This window comes from Phaenicophaeus curvirostris, chromosome 1 (genome assembly GCF_032191515.1).
Source record: "Phaenicophaeus curvirostris isolate KB17595 chromosome 1, BPBGC_Pcur_1.0, whole genome shotgun sequence".
Lineage (NCBI taxonomy): Eukaryota > Metazoa > Chordata > Aves > Cuculiformes > Cuculidae > Phaenicophaeus > Phaenicophaeus curvirostris.
Genome location: NC_091392.1, coordinates 121,060,910 through 121,080,155, shown reverse-complemented (window position 1 = coordinate 121,080,155; position 19,246 = coordinate 121,060,910). Strand labels below are relative to the sequence as shown.

The 19,246-nt window shown below is 38.1% G+C and overlaps 1 protein-coding gene across 1 annotated transcript in view; it reads left to right on the top strand.

The window, feature by feature from the left end:
• The window catches only part of LANCL3 (LanC like family member 3), a 32,463-nt gene extending 13,737 nt beyond the window's left edge, over positions 1-18,726 (top strand). The window contains exons 2-5 of the mRNA XM_069873297.1: positions 10,861-10,984; positions 12,109-12,306; positions 13,973-14,180; positions 15,282-18,726. Of these exons, the coding sequence (XP_069729398.1) occupies positions 10,861-10,984; positions 12,109-12,306; positions 13,973-14,180; positions 15,282-15,441 (690 nt within the window). The 3' untranslated portion in view covers positions 15,442-18,726. The remainder of the gene's footprint in view (positions 1-10,860; positions 10,985-12,108; positions 12,307-13,972; positions 14,181-15,281) is intronic.
• Positions 18,727-19,246: the final 520 nt, after the last annotated feature.

Sequence of the window (19,246 nt, the reverse complement as noted above, 5' to 3'; positions counted from 1 at the left end):
ATCTTGAGAGTCCTGCGTTATGGGGCACATAAGTGGTGTCAGGATTTATAAGCTAATGACTGCATCACCTACAGTCCATGGAGCTCCGGTGCAGATTTATATAGTGCTGTTTTATCTCCATAGTGTTTACCTAACTCCTTCCAATTGTCCTCCCAGAGCAGTGGCAGTTTGCATACAGTCTCAGCTGCTGTGACTCTTCTCTCCCTCCTCCAAAAGAAGCTGTAAAGCTGCGGCTGGGGGTCATGTCCCACCTAGCTCCTCTCTCCCTCTTGCAGTCTCTCCCAGTTTGCTGGAGATGCTTTTCTCATAGAACCTCAGCCAGGGTCTGGCCCGATGTGATGTAAAAGTGTACTAAGCATTGTGTCTCTTCCCACTAGCAAGGGCAGGATGTGTTCACCTCTTTTCAGCCTTACAGTTTTTAAGACCAGATTGGGCTCTGACCAAATTACAGTCAAATTACCGTGTGGACCACAGTCTCTTCCTTTTTATATGCAATAACCTTGACATTTCCTTGCTAACCTGGTGATTCAAATTCACATCCTTTCTTTTTCTGACCCAGTGTAAGGATTTAAGGTGATGCCTCTAAGATGAGTCTGCTGATGGCTAGAGCGAGCCTCTCTTATTGCAGCTCTGACTGAAATTACTTAGGTAAAATACGCAAACATTCTTCAGAGCAGGGTCTGGAGGGAAGTGCCCCGAAGTCCAGGCTCCAAAATCACTCTTATTTCTTTGTCACCTGAAGTGTGAGCATAGAAAGAAACATTTGCTGCATGGAAAAGACACACTAACTGCAGAACAGCTTTAATAGTTTTCAAACTGTGGTACTTACAACACAACATGGACATTGTCCAAATAGTTGAATGCTTCCACTTGCTTGCAGTGAGGAGCACAGCAGTATACAAACAAATCTTTATGCTGCAGGATTTGTTTCCAATGCTCCATCTGGTTTAATATCTTGTACTAGTACTGGATGACTCAGAGTAGCTGCACAAATGTCTGTGGAAGGTGATTTTGAAATGTGTTGCCTGTAACATGCCTAACCTGCATTTTTTAGGGTCTGGCTTCGTGGTCTGAAGGACAAGGGTTTACCTTTCTTCCTGAATTGTTGGGCTGGGTTCTGGGAGTTGATTGGGTGACTTGGCCTTGCAACATCCGTTGGAAATAAATGTTCTTAAGTTGTAATATTTGATGAGTTACAAAGTGATGAAGTATTTGTTTAAGCAACAGAAGCTCTGAAGAACTGTAATTTAATTCAGTTGGAGTGATGGGGCCTTCTGGAAGTTAACCCAAAAATCTTTTTAAAGAATTGTCAGTGTAATTATAGAGGTTCAATTAGCTTGTTAAAATTCTATAGGGCACCTGGACTCAGCTAAATATTGCAGAAATAAATTCGACAGCTTGCTTGATTCTGGGGTGAGCAGAGAGTTTGTCTTGAAACCTGCTGCTTTTCATAAGCTGTCATTTTGTTCTTATAATACAAGATAAAATAACCTTTTGTGTTCTTTATCACATTAATTACCTCCAGTCCAGAAAATAAATGTTACAGTCTTTTCAGCTTCACTTCTTAGAGAATATCTTACTTGTCTCTAAAATACCTGTTTCTGCTATTTTTTTTTTCTATTTTATTTTATTTTGATAATGGCAGAACAGATCTAGAGAAATATCAGAAGAAAGCACAAAGCAATGACTGGTAAAGTAGCTTTTTAACAACTCTTTCGGTATTACTCTCATGCATTGTAAAACTTTGCTTTCTACCATTCTACAATACACTAAGCAGAGGTTTTTAACTGAGCTGTTCACAGGACTGTGCAAGTTGTCACATATAGTTCAGGTCCTACTCTTACGTGAGTGTAAGATTTTGAGAAGGTCAAGGACTCCTGTAACTGCTACAACTGTGCATATATTGTATAGTCACTATCAGGGCATTCCTGTGCAGCTTTTGTTGGGTTTAAAAGGGGAAGAACTCTACAACATTGAAAGCATTGCAGTTGGGAGCCTCTAACACTAGCAGCAACTGTGTTCTTTTTCTTGAACTTTAATTAGAAACAGGTGAAAAAAGAATAGTATTTTGCTTCTCCCTTCTTCTCTGGTTATCTGTGCACAGTAACAGTTTAGCACAGTAACAGTTTAGCACAGCAATAAGCTACAAAGCCTTTTATGGATGGCTTTCCAAATGCTACTTTCTGTAGCAAAATTCAGTAGCATTCAGTACAATTAGTTCTGAGTTGAGTGGAGTAGTTTGGGTTTGAGTGGAAGAGCGCAAAATGCATCCTCTGCTTCATCCTCTCCTCTTAGCCACTCTCCTCCCCATCATTTTTGTTGTTGTTGTTCTGACACTTCTGTCATGAAGCTTTGGGGAGGCATATATATTTTCTTACTTAGTTCGCTAAACCTGTGAATGAAGTATGGTCACTCGTATAGAGAGAGGGAAGGTCTGAACACTTGGAAAACAAGCCTGAAAGCATTGGACTTGATGATCCTGTGGGTCTTTTCCAATCTAGTGATTCTGTGATTCTGTGGAGGTAGACTGGTAATTGTTCCACAGGGAAGATAAAAAGAACCAGATAATGATGAAAGATGAGGAATTCCATATTTTTAACATAAAGAGGCAAAACCAGAAGGCTCTTAGTAATACGTAGAATGAAGTCTCTGTCTTTCTGTGTTTCAAATACACCTGACATTCTGTGAGCTGCATCCATGTGAACTATACTAAACAAAAGAAGTCAACAAAAGGAGGAATAAATAAGTTTGATACGCAGCAATCTACTTCATATGTAAATAGATGTACAATTGCTTACATTGTAATATTGATTAGCTGAAAAGTGATAAAATGTTTTTGACAGGTGTACTCCAGGCCCAAAGCTGTAGTCTTTACAGAAAGCATTTCCCTCTTGAAAATGATGGAAATCTGACCTGTATCCTGCACTCACAGCTGTGCTTGTGTACTGTGACCTAGCATAACAGCTTGAAAGGCAAACGAATACCTGCTAAACTGAATATTGAGTGAGATCAGATAGTTCTGTCCAGTACATTTTGATCCTGGGTGTATAAACTGCGCTTTCATTTTATTTTTAGGTTTATTGTTCCTCAAATGATGCCTGCAGTAGCAGAGAAGCTTTACAGCAGGAGTTTAAAGCTCTGCCTCAACACAAAATATAAACCATTACTTGGAATTCTAGCTGCAGGAGAGTGGTGACTCATACCTTGACTGAAATTTTTAATCCTCTTTCATTTAGATATGGAAGATGGTATATTGGCCAGCTCATCACAGGAAACAATCTCCTTGAGAGTATTTGTTGCCATGAAGCAAAATTCTTCCAGGACTTCCCGGAAGAAATACTGTTTTTAAATGCAGCTTTATTCAATAGAGGCATAGAATGTACACAGCCTTGAACTAAGTAAATAAAAAACTAGCAATCAGTTTTTCTCTGGCCACATCTTTTAGAAATAAAAAAACCTCTTTATTTATCATAATACATAGTTGCTTTCAATGTAATCTTTTAGTTTTATTTGCCTTTTTTGGTGATCTCAAATGAACAACGTAATTACTGCTGTTGAGAAAAGTGAAGCTTTAATGTTATATACAATTGCAACATGAAAATGGTACCTATGATAACCTGGAAATCAATAAAAGATTGTGCAATCATAGAGGTTCTGTGCAGTAATTTGATTGGAGAGATGACTCACCGAAGGGGCAGCAGAAAACTAGGCAAAGTTTCTCAGAGCTTAAATTCTGGAGACGAACCAGAGATGCCCTCATTCCCTCTTAGCCTTTGCAATAGTGCTTTCCAATGCCTGATTTCACTTCTATATTTATATTCTATATTTATATATTATATATTCAAGTCTTTATATGGAGACACTTTCAGAATTAACTGTCTTCATGAATTTGGCAGCAGTACAATTCATAATCTTAAGAGGTCCTAGCATGAGCATTTCTCTTTGCACATTTATACTTCTCGGAAGTACATACATTACATTTTATTAGATCAGTCCCCTGTCAGATGCCGAGTGCTCTCTGTTCCAGATGAAGTAAAGGAATGAAGGAATGAAAGTGTCCAGTTCTTTCTGGAGACCTTCAGGACATCTTAAAATATGGCTTATCAAATTTCTTTTGTTTCTAGATACAGTTGCCATTTTCACTTGTGGAGCTCTAAGCTTAGGTCAGCTTCCCTGTGAATAATATTAGCCTTTACTGACTGACTGGAGATCAAGTTCTGTCCATTTCACGGTGATTTGCAAATGTGTACAAACACTAATAAATTCATTTTTCCAAGGAGCGGTCTGCTTAAATTCCCAGTAGCAAATGGTGGACTTTTATCACATTTTGAGTTCAGATTAAAGGCACTGCCATGGTTACTGCAATGTTTGGGGAGTCTCTCTCATCTGTGTTACAATGTTTTTAACTTTTGCAAAGGCTGTTTCATGAGTTTGGTTTGCCACTACTTTGGAGCTTGGAAGAATGGATAGTACTTCTTACAGCTCTGCATAGGTTGATGCATCAAGCAGTTCAAGCACCAGGGCAGCTGTGCTGTTAGCAGCTATGTCTGTGGAACAGGTGAAGGCATGGATTCACTTCCAATAAACTATCAGGCCTGCTGTTAAGTGGAAGTAAGCTGATCCAAAATACACAGGCAGAGCAGATGTTCCTTGCTTATGCCTAGCTTGGAAGATGTTTCTCATCATAACACGAAGCTGTCAGGAACACTTATCTGGAGAACGGGAGGAGAGGTCTCCCATCAGGATATGACAGTTCCGTGCTGCAGTTTTGGCATGAGCTGACTACAGGACTCATTTACTAATGTACTTTCTGACTGAGACTAAACAGAGTCAAAGGCTTTCCCACTGTTGAAGAGGTTTTTACATGATTAATCTTCCTCCAACCTGTGCAGGGAGCATAGATGGAAGGAAAGCTGTATCCATGCAGCACTAATCTCTGACTCATTTGCAGCTGTGATAAACTGCCCCGATGTCTGGTTTACACACTGGAGCTCCAAACAGGGATTTGTATTGCAGAAAGGTGATCGCCGATGCATTCATTTTCACCAGTTCCCAGAGTATCTGTCCAGAGAATGGTTGAACAATGAGCTATGTGGCTGGTGAAGAATAATAATAAAGGAAAAAAGGAGAATTTTACTTTTTTTATTGAAAAAAGTTGGGGTAGAATTCTGTAATGTAGAAACAAGCCTCTCCAAGCAGTGCTGGGTTTGTTTCTCAGTTAATTTGTAATTCTTATGTCTTTACTGTTTTTAAAAATCCTTTTCAAATCATGCTCTTGAATTTGGGTGAAATTCTAGGTAGAGGTGCTCGAAATTGAACTTTTGGCTCTCAATGGTAACTCTAATTCTTTAACTAGACCAGACGAGAACATGCAGTTAAGGTGCCGTTTGAAAGCCATAATGCAGAAGTGCGTCTTGAGGTACTATGGGACTTGTACTCCTGAGCAATTCCCTGCTGTCTTTGCTGTTGACCAGCCACATTTAACTGAACAGCATCTAAACTCTCAGCAGACAGACTGATACCTGGTCAATCGTATTGGTTATCTGAACTGCTGTGCTCTTTGGTTTGTTCTTTGACATCCTTCCTGCTTCAGGTCTCCAGTGGCAGAGAGCTTCCCTCCTTTTTTCAAGTAAAGAGGGTGGTAGGGACCTCTGGTTTCCTTCCCAAGACCTGGAAGAACTGCTGTATTAGAAGTCGATAGCTGTATCCAGCCAGACTCTGGTGCAGCTAAATGAGAGATGTTGAGGCCTGGTGTTGATTGCAGAGGAGATAGGTAGGAGTACAAACAGAGTCTACCCAGAGAAACTCGTATTTTCTCTCTCTCTTCACTGGCCCAGCATAGGGGGAACTTGAAGAAAGCCCAGTTGCTGGTTTTGGCTTGAAACTCTCCAGTATTTAAGTTGATACACAATGAATAGAGATGCTCGTTGCATTTGACCAACTGTGTAGGAGCCCCAGGTGCTCTCAGACAGACTCCTAGCTACAGTAGCAGTTGTGCTCCATCATTTTCTGCAACATTTCATTTGCAGCTGTGTCTGAGATTTTCTCCTTCAGTAGGACAGGTTTAACACTATAATTTCACGGGTTTATTGCTATGTAGTCCTGGTGAGTGAAACCTGTGAAAATTTTGTAAGCCCTAACAAAAGTGCAGTACCGTATTCTTTACTGGTAATCTGATTCATCAGGAATAAATGCAACCTTCAGTTTCTGATTGGACCCATGATTAGTGACCATTGAAACAGGACAGGACTGATGTTGCCATTCCCATGCTACTAAGGCAAAGAGCAAGCTCAACCCCCCACAAATTTATGTGTTAAAACCAAGCAATGCCAATGGGATCAATAGTGGTCTGTTTTACTCATGATTGCAGTCAGGCAGTTTTTTCCAATGCAGTAATTTTCCAATGAACTCGTAGAATCATTAGTAATTAGTAATTGTGCTGACTCTACATCCACTGTCATGTGTTAATACGATAAATTTGGGAAAGTATGCTCTCTAGCAGGTGCTATTCATGATGCTGTTACAGCATGAAACATCCTGCATTAGCAAGAGTATCAATAGCAACTGATTTGATTCCTTGAATAAAGTTGTTAGGAGATACAAAAAAATTATTTATTTATTTATTTAAAGAAGCATGTATTCAACACTGAGTGTAAGGAAAGCAGACAGCCGTGCACTTGGAGGTGGGTTTCCCACTGTGCTGCAGGAGAAGCATGTCAATCAAACTGCAATAACACTACAAGGGAGGGAGACCCGTCTTTCTTTGTATCTGCTACTTTTCCAAAGCTTCAAGTGTTAGTATTATCTGAAAGAAAGAAAAATCTGCCCATGGCATTGCACGGAAAGGTCCCAGAAAAATCCCAGCACTTGTCTTTGATAGAAAAAGATCAAGCTTAAGGAGTAAACTGAAACATCCGGCAACGCAGTAAGGTATCATTAAATTACCAAGTTTGCTCCAGCATATTTCAGCTTAAGTCAGCTGTCCTGCTAAGCAGACATGTATCTTTTGAGTATTATAACTAATTCACAAGCTCCCTCTGCTGGGCTTTCGGCATAAGAGGCTGATGGCAAAGCTCCTGTTAGATTATTTGTAGACTGACCCATTTTTTGCAGCTTCATTTTGGCACTTTCTGCAGCATGAGAAAAAGTGTATGATCGAATTCATGTAAATGACTTTTTGGAAGTGTGACAGTGAGAGGTTTGATGTGTTAGATGCATATTAAATTTTTTTTTATATGCATGGAAGAAGGCTCTTTCCAGGCTTTTTTTTACCTCCTAAAATTACTGATGCACCTATAAAGAGATAATCATGCTTAGCATTCAGTAAAGCCTTCTTTTACTTACATACAGGAAAGAGCTCTAAGAAAATAAATACAGGTCTTTTTTTAAAAAAATAAAGGCTTACAGTCCTCAATACAGTATGCAGTTATATGTAGCAGTGGTTTTCAAAAGGCAAATCATGAGCCAAGAGGCTTGTAGCAAGCATTCAGAAGAATGATGAAATGCTGAAAATGTTATTGTAGTCAGCAGCAAAGAAGGGCTAGACCTACTTCTCTCTGCCTAATCCTCAAGGTGAAGATTTCTGTCTACAGTTTTTGAAACACATATCTAGGGCCTAGCATTGTCATAACCAGTGTATTATGGAATCTCTCTTAGTAGATTAAAAAGTTGTGAAGTGGTTTACTTCCAACTAAACAACCTCAGGCTCAGAAAGATTGCTAACAACAGAGAAAGACTATATTCTGTGATTGCTGTATACATAGCACTTTCTTTTAACAGGGATTTACTGAATAAAGTATCTACCTTAAATAATTCAGAAATCTGTGGAGTGCCCTAATGGGAGAAGGCATATTGTCTGCAGTGGCACAAGAGAAAAATGGAAAGACATTAGAAACAATCACGGTGGCTTTTTTACTATAAGTAAGGCTCTGAGGCACAGGCAGTAATACAAATGCTAAGTATCATGGTGCTGCTTAAGTGTTGTTCTTAAAGTAAAAAGTATATGGGAAGGAAGCTGTCGCCAGTGTGGGTGGAACAGTCATCTAACAGCACAAAGTACCGCTCAATGATGACTTAAAACAGAAAGGGAACTCCACCGACCAACTGATAGAGAAATGCGGGAGAAATGTAGAATGCATGCAATCCAAACTTTGATCTAGTGAGGAGAATAAAATGAACACTTCTAATGTGATAGGATAGGTTGTGTGTCTTTAAAAATACAAAGATGTAGCTGAAATATTAAACCACCAGCGATATATCTCAGTGTCAGTAGTCTTTTGGCTAACTGACATGATAAAGAATAATTTTGCCTACTGTGTGGCCAGCTCATATTAAAAATTACATTCAAGAAGTTTCTCAAAAAATGTAGCTATCTCAAGCATGAAATTTTTTTCTGGGTGGCATATTCTCATATTGGCTTTATTCTTCATCAAAGCAGCTGACAGCTTTCACCAGAGGAGATGATATCAATATGCAATTTATCCTTTTAAAGCTTTTTGAGGTGATCAGTCTATTTCTTTGCCATCCCTAATTAGATTTCTCACTTCAGTAATATCCAAGGATAAGGAGGCATGGTGACTACACTAAAATGGAGGTAAACTTTGTAGAACCACGGCTACACCATCTATTGCTATGATTAATATATTCTATGATTTTTGGTTTGGTCCTAAGGTTTTAGCTGTTCTATTAAAAATATTGCAAGGGAGCATAGAGAGTCTATCCAGAGATTTTAATTGTTGGCAAGGGGAAAGAAAGCTGAGGAGACTTTTAACAGAGATTTGGTTGAAATGAAATGTAGCAAGCCAGTGGAGATCTTAAATCTCTGATTATTCAGCCTTTGAAGTGCAACTAATGATGATGGTGAGGGGTCTCTGTTCTAGCCAAACGTTTCTGGGAGTAAGGAACAAATACAAATCCTTCATATTTAAATGTTTTGGAAACAAAGGCAGCAGCACTACAGTGTATGTGGATTGAGGCACTTGGTAAGAGAAATTTAGAGTCAGCACAAAAATTTTCTTATTTAGCTTTTAGTTAGGACAAATCTTCCACCTGTCTTACACGTACAGGTCAGTCTAAGTGACCGGAGAGAAGGTTACTTTTGATAGAGACAGGTTATTTGCTTTTCCATATTCTTTGGTAGTGTGAAAGTGAGTCAGGATGGGTTGATTTCTATCATCCATTCTAATCGCTATTTTAAATAATAGTTTTTCATCTGGCTTTGGCATGTGGGCTTTTTTTGCATTCTGAAGAAGAGGTGACATTCCTTAGCATATTTCATTATGCCAGCCAGAAGGGTATACTGTGCATACACTTAGGTGATCATAGTGCTTAAGTGTTTGACTTTTTATACTTACTTTAAATTAAAAAAAAATGTGAACAATGGATTTCTTACTAGCTGATATTTCATGCAGCATTGTCAAGGCTGGATTTGGATAGAATTTTAAATCCATTTAAAATAGTCATTAAATCCATTTAAAAATTAAATGCATTGAACTTAAAAATGACCTTAGCAAAACATGTTGTATTGAAAGGCAGTTGATTTATTAATTAAAGGAGCCATTTCATACAGAAAATGAACTTACATGATTTTTCTAACCAGCATGCTTAGATCTTGTCATCCACATTTATTTTTAAAGAGATACCTTACTAATCCTTTCACAAAGTATGGGATTTGGAGGACTAGGTCCCAAACTGCAAGATGAGAGCTCTGGAGAAAATGGAGTGTGTTTTTCCAAGTCTCTGATCTCCTCATTTGCTTAGGATTTAAACTGTTTCTTTAAATTCAGTGAAGTGAAAACAAGTTGTTTAAAAATTACTGGAAATGAGTGAAGTCTCCAGATGTTAACGGCTTATTTGCTTCTACTGCATTTACATTAAAGAGCACTAATCAAGATTAGAGCTAGGTTGTTCTCCAGGTTGTACAAATATGATTGTCATTTGGAGCAGCTGCAATAAAATGCCTTCTTATCAGGGAGCTAGGTAAGATAGACAAACAAAAATTTTCAGCCATTAGTTTCCAGTCAAGTTCTAAGTGACCTTCGTTACCTGTATCATCTTCTACATGGCAAATGAGAGAATATAGTTTATAATGGATGTTTCCTTCATACTTAATGCTAATAGTATTTTTTAAACTTGAAGAAGTAGTAGTAAATCCTATGATAATACTTCCAGTTATTTCTTAGGTTTGCATTAAAGGCAGTGTTGACCTGTTCATGGTGATAAGGTCCCATAAACAAAGCTAGCCTCTCCTCATAGAAAGTATTCTTGCACTTCATTTTCCTTACCATTTTCTTGAAGTAAGAAGGCCTGATTCTTTTCCTAAGATGTTTCTGAACCCACCTATGTAGTATAGATTTTTAATAAAATTTAGTACCCTCTTCCATGCTTCCTCTTTTTTATATTGTCTGAGAAAAATCTGTCTAGCTCAATATGTCCCAATAAAGCCTGTACATTTAGTTCTTCTCTAGGTCTGTTTTCCTTTGTCAAATCATAATGTCTCTTCCTTTAGTCTGGAGGCTGTTGTTCTGCAGCTTGCCTGATGCTTGTCAGCTTCCATCAGAATGATGGATCTCTGGGAAGAAAAGGCAGGAGATATTAGTGGGTCTCTTTTCACCTCATCTGTGCAGCTAAAGATTTGTCATTCGCTTTCCTGGAACAGGATGAAACTCTGGTTTTGAGAAACATTATGTAAATTTACTGTTTTATATAAGGGTATAATAATGATGTACATTACAGCATGCTCATAAGATTAAAGGCAGTACTTTCTTTTGTGCACTAGCAAAAAAAGCAGAGTCCTGAGAAATGTCTAAATAAGAAATTTACGGTAATGGGCTTGATGTTTGTTTTGCTGTTTCCATTTAGGTGCTGACCCCAGCACAAATAAAATCGATTTGCCTGGCCATACTAGAATCAGGAAAACAGTATGCAGTGAAGAAAAGGAAACCGTTCCCACTTATGTATTCCTACTATGGAACAGAGTATCTTGGTGAGTAAAACACATCAGCTACTTTGAAAGCGATGCAGTGTATAGGTGCTGAGCCAGTGGATGCTTCTGAAATAAAATGTATGGAACCCCTAATGTGGGATTTTTCCTGACTAAATTGGGGCCTCCTAAAGCTGCTAAATGGGATTGTGGAGCTGGAGGCAAGGACTGATGCTGCGTAGCACCGAAGAACTCAAAAGGTGCCTGTGCTGCACCAGGGCAGCAGCAGGCAGCAGCTTCTCTTTTTTTTTTTTCCCTTCTTTTTTTTTTTTTCTTTTTTTTCTTCTTTCTGCCATGGTAAGCCTGCACTTGCAAGGTGGAGACAGAGAGAGGTTTGGTGCCCGTGCCTGTGTGGAGAAGATTACCGGAGAGATCTGTCAGAGGATGTTAATTGTAAGCTGCATTTGCCAGGCAGGGACACTCAGAGCGCTTGTCTATAGCAATGCAACTGAATTGTATGGTCAACTGCTGCCCATCACAAGCAGCTTATTTGGAGCTTACCTGGAGCAGTGGTAGAGGGTCATTGAGCAGGTCCTTAGTGGGGTCCTCAAGGCATAATATCTTACTGCAGAAAGCATGAGATCGATTTGAAGATGTTAGTGAGTTCTCTGCCAGGGGAACAGAGTGAGAAGTCTCTGAGTGGTGCAGCTCCACAGATCCTGGCAGGTACAGATGATTCTTGCACTGAACTTTGGGTTTTAGCCGATTGATACTGTGAGTAACTGGTAATACTATTTGTGGTCCAGTTTCAATTTGGGTTCAATAAAGACTTCAGAATAATGGTCCAGATTCAGTAGTGTGTCAAGAAAAACAATGTCTTGAAACAGTCTTCAGTTGAGGTTCAGTGTTAACTTTACACACTTGAGTCTCAGTCATAGCAGAGTGAGAGCAGACGAAATGTATACATATTTCTGCAAAGCTTGAGGAACTGCAAAAAACAGGAATACTAACAAATCATAGTGTCAGACACCTAAAAATCATGTATTCCAAGCACTATTGTAATATTCATAAAGAAGATGAAAGAGCCATGGACTTGGCAAGGAAATCAGTCTCAAGAGAAAGTTGCCATGAGGTGGAGGTAGGAGCTAAATGTACCCTCTCCCTTTGACTGCTGCTGTTCTTTACAGGTGCAGCACATGGGCTCTCATCAATCCTTCAGATGCTGCTTTCCTATTATGAGTACCTGCAGCCAGCAGATCAGGAGCTTGTGTGGCAGAGCGTTGATTATCTTATGGACCAAGAACAGAACAGCAACTGGCCTCCTGAGCTGGGAGAGACAATCGAGCGGGAGAACGAGCTTGTACACTGGTGTCATGGAGCTCCAGGTTATTTTCTCATTGATACTGTGAATAGTCAGATGCTGAGCACATTGCTTTTCCACATTAGGTGATTCCATGTAGAAGATAATCTGAGGTTAAATTTGACCTATTTTGCCATTTTATGAGATGCAGACAAATTATTCAGGCTCCAGTTAAGAATCTTTTATTTATCGCTGAAGCAGCTGGGAGGATAGGTGTATTTTCTGCCTTAAAAGCATAGGTGATCACAGATGAAAGAATTCTGGTGAACTGTATGTTTTCCACTTTTGCTCCATTTAGTGACAAGACCTCAAAGAACGGTTCAGCTGAGTCAAAAGGCAGCATATGACAGGACAGAAAAATAGTGTGAGAAATAACACAGATAAAGACAAACCTGTAGGTTTTGGGAAGGCCTTTAGAATAGCTTCGCCCCAAACACACATCAGAAACATTAAGCTGCGATTTTTTATTACATGGATAATGCATGAATTTGACCAAAGTATTTCTGTGTGAAGTGGAGTTTGTACTAGCAACAGGCATTTTTTTTCTGAAAGTCACTTGTATAAAACTGCTTTTCAGAGTAAAAGAGAATCAGTCCTTAGTTTGGGTTCATAAGGTAAGGATGATGTCTGTCAAGTCAGAATCTAGTTCTATACCGTAGCAATTTAGGCATGTAAGGCTGTAATTTTGAAATTGCTTTTTTACCCACAGGCAGAATTTTATTGCTAACTACCCAAATTGGATTGGTAACATGAACCTAGAAGGTTACAGAAGAACTTACTTTTATTAAAGAATATCCATGAGCATTGATGCATTGCTTTTAAAGCTGTTCTATTTAAATCATGAAAAGTACATTATAATTAACATCCCTTAAATGTGCTTTCTGCTGATGCATAGTCTTATTGTTGGTATGACTAAGGAACAAGCTTCTTGCTTTCGCACTGTAATGAAGTGAAAGCAGCTTTTGTGTACCAACCTTTTTTATTTTAATAGGGAAAAAAAATTTCTACAGCATGGCTGGCCTAGTGATGAAAACTGCAGGGAAGATGCCGTCTTTGTTTCAGTATCTTGAAGATGCCTTTGACCTGAGTATAACTGTTAATGGAGACATATGTAGTGAGACCAGATCAAAGCGACAGAACCCTGTTTTTTTAGATAGAAGTTAGTATATGTAAATGTTTATAACTAGAATAAAGCAGTATGGGCTCCACTGGGATAAAAAAAGCAAATTTCTTTTTCTCATTCAGTACAAAATTGTATCTGTTGCCAACATAAGAAATTATCTTACCAATCCTTGTGTTTCTGTCAGTGTAGGAAGGTAAAGTGAAAAGGGGATTTGAAACTACTAGAAGATAGTGTTAAGAATGTACTATTTTAAAGGCAAAAATTTGAGTACTGTTTTAAATTAATAAAAGACTGGGAATGGTAGGCTAAACCCTGAGATTTAATAATGCATTGAAAATATTGAAAGTGGTTTTGTCACAGGGAGTGGATAAGTACCTCTTACTGTATCCTTTTTAGCATAATATATACTTTCCCTTCCATATGTAGCATATATATATATATATATGTAATATCGATAAATGTAGACTGCAGATTTTTACTGCAGTGTATTAATCTTTATTTTCTTACATGTTCTACAAAACCCTTGATGTACTTATTACAGAAGACAAACTCACTGCTGTTTTCCTAGGCATTGCATACCTGTTTGCCAAAGCTTACCTGGTTTCCAAGAAGCCTCAGTATCTGGACACTTGTATCCGCTGTGGAGAGCTAACTTGGCAGAAAGGCCTGTTGAAGAAGGGACCTGGAATATGCCATGGAGTGGCTGGTAGTGCTTATGTGTTCCTGCTGCTGTATAGGCTCACTGGAAACTCAAAATACATATACAGGGCACAAAGGTTAGCATTCCTGTCTTTCTGGATTCAGGATAATACTGGAAAATCACAGGAACATTTATAAAGCTGCTCAGAGTCTGTGATCACCACCCTTAGATGTAACCTGAGCAGGGAGCCCTGCAGTTCTGCTTCCAGGCTGCCTGCGGTGGGAGAACGATCAGGTTGTCCCAGTCTCCCTCCCTCTCTGCTCACAAATCTGCACTCCTTCAGAGGGAACCGGGATGGATGGGGAGCAACAGCACATGTCCAGATCTCATCCTAACGTGAGGTCAGAACAGTCAAATTGTGTACCCAGGTCCAGGAGCAGAGCAAAGTGTGATGCTGTTTGTTACATTGATCTATTCTGGTTTTCAGAGCATTTAACGCTCTCTCTTATTACTAAACAGAAAATAAGTATAGGACCTGCTTTGCTGTGATTTTGCTGGTTTTTTAATTTATCATTCCCAGCTTTAGCCAGTTCTGTTCATTGTTCTGTTCGTCTTAGCTAGGGGGCTCAATTCCATTTTATCCTGATGCAGTCAATTATACCCCAGTGAAAATTCTTTCACAGTGGTGCAAATATATTTAATTTTATTTCTGTCATTTACTGTACATGTCTGAAAAGATAGTAGTCGGTGTTTGTTACCGTTTTCCTATACAGCATAGAATAATGAGGGGAAGAGGCATAGTAATTAGGGTGACTTATTTTCAGCCGTTTGCTTTGAAGTGAGAACATTTTATTTGTTTAATGATTTCAGCATTACAGAATTTGTTGCATTGATGCAAAACGTTGCTTACTTCCTGATGAAATAACAACCAAGATAAAAGTTATTTAAAAGTATTTGTTTAATAATATGCCTCATAGAAATCAGAAAAAGTTTATAGCTCTCAAAGAAGCATAACGTATGTATAGTTCACAAAGATTTGGCTTTGCTAGATTTGATAGGACTCAATTTATTTTGGAAATTGGAGAGTGTAAAATTTCCACATAACATTAAATAATGAACATTCTACCTTTTTTAATCATTGAATGCTATTAAAATGATGCTTTCAAGCAACAAGTAAGTAGACATACAGAGATATCAGATGATAACATACTCTTCTTTTTTTTCCCCTGTTTCTTAGGTTTGCAGAGTTCTTATTTACAGAAGAATTTAAAGCTGGTTCCCGGGCATTAGAAAGTGTATATAGTCTGTATGAAGGCTTCTCGGGAACCGTGTGTTTCCTGACTGACTTGCTGCAACCCAACCAAGCTGAGTTTCCTCTCTTCAGTGTCTTTGTCTAGAGAGAAACATTCTCCAAGGCCACATCCTAGTGGCAATGGGAAAGGGCACTGCGGTTTCACATACTTTTCAAGAAAGGCTATTTACAAAACAAGCCAGTGGTACCACTAATGCTAGCCTTAACATAGCTGGGAGTCAGATGAAAAAAAAATACACTGGGGCATTGGGAGGGAAGTGTGTGTTCCAAAAAAATGGGTCAGTGAAAAAAAAAATATGGGGGAAGTGATTGAATCTGATGAGGTAGATATTTAGCTGTAATAAGAACCAAAAAGTAATTACTCAAATGAGAGGGAAAGGGGCTTTATCAAACTTTTGATTTGGTTGTTACACAGGAGAAAAAAAAGGCAAGCTAGAATTACAGAGAAATTCAAAGAAGAAACAGTGATGCATCCAGATTGTTTTAAAGAGAGACCTGCAAAAAACAAGTCTTCATGCAGCAATGCACTTATTGGGGAGGGTGTCCTAGACATGTCACTACACTGCACAAAGGCAAAATCTGGGATTTTTTACCTAAACCACATCATCTAGCTCTTGTAACATGTATTAGATATATGTGTATCTTGGAGCTCTTTCATCTTAATATGCAAATGATACTCGTTATGTAGATAGCTATATATTCAACTTGTAAGTTCTTGGGTTCATTTCAGCTAGTGGGGTTTCACGTGTGTAAATGAGAACTAAATTAGACCCTTCCTTTCAGAGCTAAGTCTGTGGTGAGGAGCTGGTCTCCTTACTGATTTACTGTATCTGTATAACTTCTTGTCAATAGTTTCCCTGTTACAGGAAAGATGAGTAGAGCCATGGAGAAGGCTTGGATCAAAAAGGAGTATAGCAAAGATAAAGCAGGCAAATGCTTTCTTCACGGTACAGCATTACTGGATAAGTATTGTTCAGTGATACAAAAGCTTCCTTTAAAAAATAATTACCTATAGCACCATTTCTGAACAATATACAAATTTCAGAGAATGGAAAATCTATTTTCCTTGATAAATTGTTCACAACAAACCCTGCAAACTGAGTGCAAATCTTGAATGGCATATGGATCTTAAGAAAAACCAGATAACAAAATTCAAAAATGCTTCTTGTACTGGTTACAAAATAATGTATATGCCCAAATTATTTGTAGCTATAGAAATAAATGGGTTGCTCAACACTAGTTGCACTAGCACTTAAGGTTCCAATTACATGCTAGTTTGTACTTATTATACATATGACATGGTACTTGAAAGCTGAAGAAAATACTAACATAGATTTGTACAAAAAAAAAGTATAAAATCAATATCTGTATTTAAAATATATTTACTATTTATTTATTTATTTATTTATTTATTTTTATGGGAATAATGTAATGCAATTACCTTTAAAGATAGATTGTGAATACCAGTATGTCAAAAGTTTAAGTTAGGGTGAAAAAGCTGACCTACATGCACTGCCAAACAAAGCAGTCTCTTGTCCTGCATTCTCAGCTGGAGGAGATTACAATTTATGTTTAAAGCCTAATGGATTAAAGTTCCCATTTCATTTCAGTGGGCCTTGATCAGGCTATAAATTGGAGCCAGGTCTTGCAATCCTGCAAATTCTGCATTTTAGTATATTAATCCCATTCCTACTCTGGCTGCTGTTATTTTAATGAGATGGCTTACATTGTTATGAGCTGCACATTAGGTTTTCTGCTATATTGTCTTGCATTGTGCAGCTCTAATTAATTACTTAGTCATAGAAGTAGCTGTGTTTAATTGGTGGAAAAAACAATGCAGTTCTTTATCAGTTTGTCAAGAATTTAGGGATTTTTTTTGAATGGAAATGTTAAATTCCACGTGCAGTTGTTATGTGTTTATTACTTGTGGGATAAAAGGTGTTTTAAGAAAGCCATTAATGTCACTTACTTTGTTACTCTGAGCAGTGATATGTGTACACATAGGAGTATGTATTTCACAGGGAGGTATACACGTGAGGCTAAATCAAAAAGTCAATGGAGATGTGCACGTGCTCTGCACAGCCAGGTTGAAATGGTCCTGTTAGATCAGAGCAAAGTCAGTTGTCGATAGTGAAGCTCCTACTTAGATTAGGATTCTTCTCTACTTGCTTCCGATAATGCAGGTGTCTAATATATTCCATAACTGGAACTTTTTTAAACAAATGTTTAAGAATGGTAAAACTTGACTGATCCACTTTTTCCTTGTAGTCAGTAGCTTTTCAGTCTCAATATTTATTACAGGGTAATGTCACTCAGCTAAAACATAGGTAAGTAACGTCATTTGTGCCATAGCATTTAGGTAGCTACTGTAACTGTATTCTGTCTTACTGTAACACAGAGAAATAGGTTCTGCTATGATCTAGACTCAAGCTGTTGCAATCCCTTTATTTAGAGATGCAAACGTATAACAAAAACACCCAGTATTTTGATAACTACACCACCTAGACAACTCCAGACTTAAGCCTTAACAGAATTTATGTATAATAGAATAGTTATCGTGACCTTTTGATTTTGTCCCCAGCGTTTACTTTTTAATTATCACTGGGCCACAGCAGTTAATTGTTTTCAGTTAGTTATTTCTCAGAAGATGCTTGAAGAAGAAGATCTTTGCCAAAGCCTCAATAAAGGTAGAGCACAATAAATCAGTACAGTAACTTAGATCCTGACCAAGTCATGAATATCGATATGGTAATATATACTGCATATGTTAAAATTTACCATAATATCAGTAGATAAAATAAGTCTATTTTCTTATGCTAAACCCTCCAACAGTCATGTTTGCATTTATCTTTGAATGTATTTTTTCATAATGGCAGGAAATATACATTAGGAACTTGGTGTCAGTTTTCTAGTGTTTCTCCCTCTGTGTTTCTTTTTAAAATTAATTCCTTCTGATGTACATTCAGAGGGGACTGATAAGCTCTGTGTTCTGTTCAACAGCACCCGCAAAACAAATCTTCTGTCTCTGCAACTATTATTCATATATGAAAACATGTATTTGGCTTCATTTGATACTAATCCTGTGAGAAAGAAAATAGTTATTTGAGTGTTGGTCTATTCAACAGTGAGAAAATCCATGCAACCACACAAAAATCTAGGTCCCAAACATCTTTCTGCAAGTTATGCGAGTTCAGCACTCATGAGGACAAGGGCAGCAAGCAAACTGTTTTTACTGACGCTTAAAATCAGTAGCATAAACGTCCAGTCTTATGGGATACATCTTCTAAAATCGTGGAAAAAAATTATCTACCTGTCTCATCAAACATGGCAATTTGAGCTCATTCTCAGAGCTTTGTGTCTTTTCTTACTAGACCTACCAGATGGGCTGTAGACACAGCTTCTGAACACAGTGTAAATATACCACAGGGTTCTTCTAAAAACACCAGTCATTAAATGAGCAGGGTTTTTAAAATCTTTTTCTTCCTCTTAATTGTCTATCTGCTTTTTTTTTCCTCCTTTGTGCTATTTATGCTGTTACATACACGCTGTTGTAACCTTTATTTGTTGTTTTTAAGACATTGACAAGAAAGCAACCTGAACAGAGCCATCAGCACTTTTCACTGTGATAAAAATCCAGAATCCTTTGTGTTCCCTCCTTACTGCTTCAAGAAATTGATCACGGAATCCTTGCTAGACATGCTCAGCAGGATGCTGCCTCCTCCTGCTCCCGAATCAGGCCCTAATAGACTGAAAAATTATTCCCGAACAGATTCTGCTATGGTGCTGTGACAAAAGACTGTGTTATCAGAACCTTGAGAAGCCTCTTTCAAAGTGTGAAACACAAGCTCCTACATCAAGTTTTCATATTAGTTTCTTGACTGTGTTTAGTT